General features: G+C 41.1%; 1 protein-coding gene across 1 annotated transcript; it reads left to right on the forward strand.

Annotated features, from left to right (window-relative positions):
* The first annotated feature begins 499 nt into the window (after window positions 1-499).
* On the forward strand, window positions 500-1519 carry LOC120089060 (cytochrome P450 89A2-like). The gene has a single exon (XM_039046486.1). The coding sequence runs from the start codon at window positions 500-502 to the stop codon at window positions 1517-1519; it is 1020 nt and encodes a 339-aa protein (XP_038902414.1).
* The last annotated feature ends 3762 nt before the right edge of the window (window positions 1520-5281 follow it).

Consider the following 5281-nt stretch of genomic DNA (forward strand, 5'->3'; position numbering starts at 1 on the left):
AATCATCAAACTCATTCGCCATGGCCGCTCCTTGAAGAACCTTCCACCAGGTCCATCCCCTCTCCCATTTCTGGGCAACATCCTTTTGCTCCGTAAACACTCTTCATCATTCTTCTCACTCCTTCACACCCTCCATGATCAGTACGGCCCCATCTTCACCCTCCACTTCGCCTCTCGCCCTGTCATCTTCATCGCCGGCCATTCCCTTGCCCACCAAGCTCTCGTCCACCACGGCGCCGCCTTCGCCGACCGCCCCCCTCCCACCACCACCACCAAGATCCTCTACAGCAACCACATCACCATCTTCACCGCCTTCCACGGCCCCAATTGGAACCTTCTCCGCCGTAACCTCATCTCCGAAATCCTCCACCCCTCTCGCTTGAAACTCCACTCCGACGCCCGCCGGTGGAGCCTGCACTCCCTCGTCTCCCGCTTGAAATCGCACTCCCAAGATGGCGCCGCCGCCGTTTGCCTTGTGGACCATTTTTGGCCGACGATGATGGAGTTATCAGTGTTCATGTGTTTTGGGTTCAAGATCGAGGAAGATCGAATCAAAACCCTAGCCGATGTCCTCCATCGCGTTCTATTGTATTCCAGTAGCCAAAACAAACTGAATCAATATCCATTAAAATTAGGGAAATTCCTCTACCCTAATCTCTGGAACGAACTCTCAACACTTCGAAACGAACTCGAAACTGCAATAATTCCTCTAATTAAAGCTCGATTCACCGAAAGACAACGCGAAATCGAACAAAGGAACAACGAATTAGAATCAGAATCAGAATCAGAAACAAAGTCGGAACACATTTTGCCCTATCTTGATACATTGATGAACATACACTTACCAGAAGAGAATCGGAAGCTTGAAGAAGGTGAAATCATAAGCCTATGCGCAGAATTTCTCAACGGAATCGTCCATTCCGTAGTAGTGGTGATGCAGTGGACAATGGCAAACATCGTAAAATATCCAGAAATCCAAGAGAAGCTATACAGAGAGATGAATGAGATGATGGATGGAACATCATCGAAAGAACACATAAGAGAGGAGGATCTGAAGAAGTTGGCGTACCTGAAAGCGGTGATAATGGAAACGTTGCGGCGGCATCCGCCAGGGCATTTGGCTCTACCACATTTGGTGACAGAGGAGGTGGTGTTGGAGGGGAAATTCGTGGTGCCGGAGAAAACGACGGTGCATTTTGCGGCGGCGGAGATGGCGAGGAATGGGGAGGTGTGGGAGGAGCCGTTGGAGTTCAGGGCGGAGAGATTCTTGAGGAAGGCGGAAGAGGAAGATGAAGTGGAGGTTCTGACGGGGAAGAAGGAGATTAGGTTTATGCCATTTGGAGGAGGAAGAAGAATCTGCCCTGGGATTGGGGTTTCGATGCTTCATTTGCAGTATTTTGTTGGGAATTTGGTATGGTTGTTCAAATGGGATGCCATTGATGAAGTTGATCTTGAGGAAAAGCTTGAAGTTTCCATCGTCATGAAGACGCCATTGCAGGCTCGCATTTCAGCTCGCTAGAAGACGAACCAAAGATACATAGACTACTTCTATTATGTATGAATTAACATTTTCATTACATGGTGAAGAAAATCAATGAAACATAAGAAAAAAGCAAATCGAATGTGACTCATGTGAATATGTTTTTCTAGCAATAAATGCAAAGGTAAGGTTCATTTCAATAACCAAATCCATACTTTTGTTGATCAAATTGAGGCAATATGTCACACCCCCTCCCAGATTACCCTTCTTAATCTAGAAGTGAATGTGACGACAGTAGTTACCAACCCTCTTAGATCCCTCGAATACATATATAACATTCACCAAACTAATGAAACTTTAAAAATAACCTCAGGACACCAGAGATCAACAACAACGTAATTACATCATATTAATACATACAGAGTTCAGCGGTCCCAATATACTTTACTAGTCCCTAATATGAGCAACACATATGTACAGACATTTACAGAGTAAATACCTAACACTTCTCTCTAGACTTTGGACTTTTAACTGGAGTCCTTGAGTGGCAGAGCATGATGACAGCTAACCTCTAGGGAGATGACCACTACCTGGGAAAAGAAAAACATTTGAAAAAAATGAGCTACTCGCCCAATGAGTGACTTAATAAAAACATAAATCTCATGCTTAAACTGAAAGATTGAAAACATAATACTGGAACTAAAATAAGTCAAGCAAACGTGTACATAAAACTTTTAAAACCATTGTATCTGAAAACTGAATCTTAGTTGAGAATGAACATCCATCGCTCTAATTCCCAACGCAAAGCCATGGCCAGAAGAGACCCTTACTTCGATCTCTTCATATTGAACTATGGCTAGGAGAGACCCCTACATCGATCTCTTTATTGAACTACCTACATGCACGTGGAGTTTTCTAAGTACCATCAACACCTTAGGTACATTTACTCAGATACCTTCCTTACCTTCAGTATTCGGCTCACTTAAGCTATCAAGTTCTCGAAGAGTATTAAAAAGAATAGTTTTCAAATATAGCATAGAAATCTCTTTAGGACACCTTCCCTACCTTCAGTATCCTTTTTCATTGTGTTTAGGAATACCAACACATATACTTTGATAACCTTAGGTATTTAAAACATAGTACATCAAGCTTCATTCAACCTTAACTTTAACCCTAACGCATGCTCAACAACATTAAGAGCACATATACTTTAAAACATAATACAAATACTTGTAACATAAACATGTCATAGAATCTCCTTTTGAAAACTACCATGGTTCAACTATTGTACCAAAGCATATTTCATAAACTTTGTAATTAGCATGCGTTTATAAACTTTAGAGAAATGCGTTGTTGGGAACTTCTTGTAAAATAACCAACATAAAGGTAATTGTCAATAAAGCATGGATTATTAAAATATTTATAAACCATTTATAAATCATTTATATTCACTCACATCTCGTCAGGGCTCTTAAATGGTTTATATGTCTCTTCTAGCTCTTCTTGGCCTGAAAGGACATAATCCCCAGTTAGATTCCTTAGAATTCTCAACAAAAAGCTTTAGGTAGCTCACTTACTGATGAAACTTTCACCAACAAAATAGCATTACTAGTAAGATGATCATTATGAGCGAGATCACCCTCATAAGGGAGATTTACCACTTCTAGTGAGATTTGTGACTTCTAGCGAGATTTGTGACTTTTCTAGTGAGATTTGTGACTTCTAGAGAGATTTGTGACTTTTCCAGCGAGATTTGCATCCTTAGCGAGATCCTCCTCTTCCTTAACTCACTCTCGCTCTCGCTCATTTTCTTATCTCTCGCATGCTCTCACTCACTGTGGTGAGCTGCCTACTTAATCTTTCCAAGCAGCTGCCTTCTTACGCACCGATTCCCTATTTCAATTTCAAAAATTCATAACTCAAAATCTAGGACTCTTTTTAAGAAACTTTCTTCTATAAACTTTTTTAGAATTGAGTTAACTTTCTTACCTTCAAAATATCAGCCGGAAAGTCCTTGTAATTTATCTTGAAGCTTCCAATCTTCACTCCAGGCTCTTATTAATCTGAGAATCTTCCTCTTCTGCAAATTTTTCACTTTTTGCTATTCTCCATGTGAGATCTTTCTCTGGAGAAACAACTTCAAAAACTAGATTCTCCCAGCTTTCGAATGGCACCGATCTCACTTAATTTGCTCAAGTCATTTTCCAAACCGAGCTTCTGAAGTTCCTCTTCCTTTTATACTTCCTTCAGCCTCCCCTGTTCAAGGGTCAAACTGCCACCTCATCCAACACTTAGTGCTTCCGGCCAATTCCCATTAATGATTTTCTTCAATTAATTTATTTTTCCTTACCTTCCTTCATAACCCACATTAGGCCTTTGCCTCATAATATAAATTTAGCATGCATCACATACTCCATCGTCTAACACCCAACGCCTATCATCTAGTACCCAACGTCTATCGTCTAGCGTCCAACGTCTATCGTCTAGCGCACAACGTCTATCGTCTAGTGCTCAGCATCTATCGTTTAGTACCCAAGGTCTATCGTCTAGTGCCCAACATCTATTGTCTAGCGCTCAGCATCTATCGTCTAGTGTTTGTCGTGCAACTCATCGTCTAGCGCTGATGCCGATCGTGCAGTGCCAATGCCCCATCGCTGAGCATTATCGTCCAATGTATAACGCTATCGTTTAGCGAGATCCTTCATATCGCTAGCGCATCGTTCAGCTCCGCGCAATTACTACACGATCGCCTACCGCATTTCTTAGCTCTCCACACATTTACTATACGATCGCCCAATGGCCACCTACACGATCACCTACCTCATCGTGTAGTGTCGTTTATTTACTAGATGATCGCTTACCCAATCGTATAGCGTCGTTCATCTGCTAATCATCCAACGCCTTTGCTCGCACAAACTTGAGGTTGCCGCAAGCCTTATCAAGGCCTTATGCCTTTCAACCCATGCGTTCATCTTTAGTACAAACGCATAGTTTATCCTTGCCTTCAACACTTAACCTCTACAAGCCTTGGTTGCTACCACGCAACCCTATGCATCCACACTTTTCCATCAATGCATGCCCATACTTTTCTTCCATACTTAGGAAATTTTCACTTAACACGCTTGTTACTCACTTATGCAGGAAAAATGGAGTATTGGGTTTTTAATTACCTCTCCCTTAAAGAAATTTCGTCCTCGAAATTTGCTCGGACTTACTTATAACTAGAGTTTCACCACATCCTTTGGTCGCAAACTTTATAACCTTTTTTTTTTCTTTCCTCTTTCTTTCTTTTTCTTTTACTACGCTTCCGCTGCGCTACTTTGATATTAACTTTGTCCATGTTAAATAATATTAGTACATGAACAACTTGGTTATAATATTTTACTGTATTTGTTACATCCTCTTGTGACTCTTCCATTTTCCACTAAGTCATAGTATTCATTTATTACTAGGATGGTCCTTTTCTATTTCCTAGCAATACCACTGGAACATTCTTTTCCAGTTGTCATACCTTTGAATTACTTGCTAGCTGTGAAATCAATATTTGTGTCAACTAGACTTCTCAACCCTATCGAGGGCACTCTTCTTAGGATGTCCTATCTATCCATACTTAGGAGAAGACATTCTTTCTACTATAACATGTCCCAACTATGGCTTACCATACTATGTACATAAGGTTTTCTTAACTGTGTTAGTCCTTAGCTCAATCACAATTCAAACTTCGAGCTATTACCTGGAACATCAGCAGATCTGAACCTTTTCCTTTTTGTCTTCTGTTGACCATTTTGTCCCTTATTTTTA

This window comes from Benincasa hispida, chromosome 10 (assembly GCF_009727055.1).
Source record: "Benincasa hispida cultivar B227 chromosome 10, ASM972705v1, whole genome shotgun sequence".
Classification (NCBI taxonomy): Eukaryota; Viridiplantae; Streptophyta; class Magnoliopsida; order Cucurbitales; family Cucurbitaceae; genus Benincasa; species Benincasa hispida.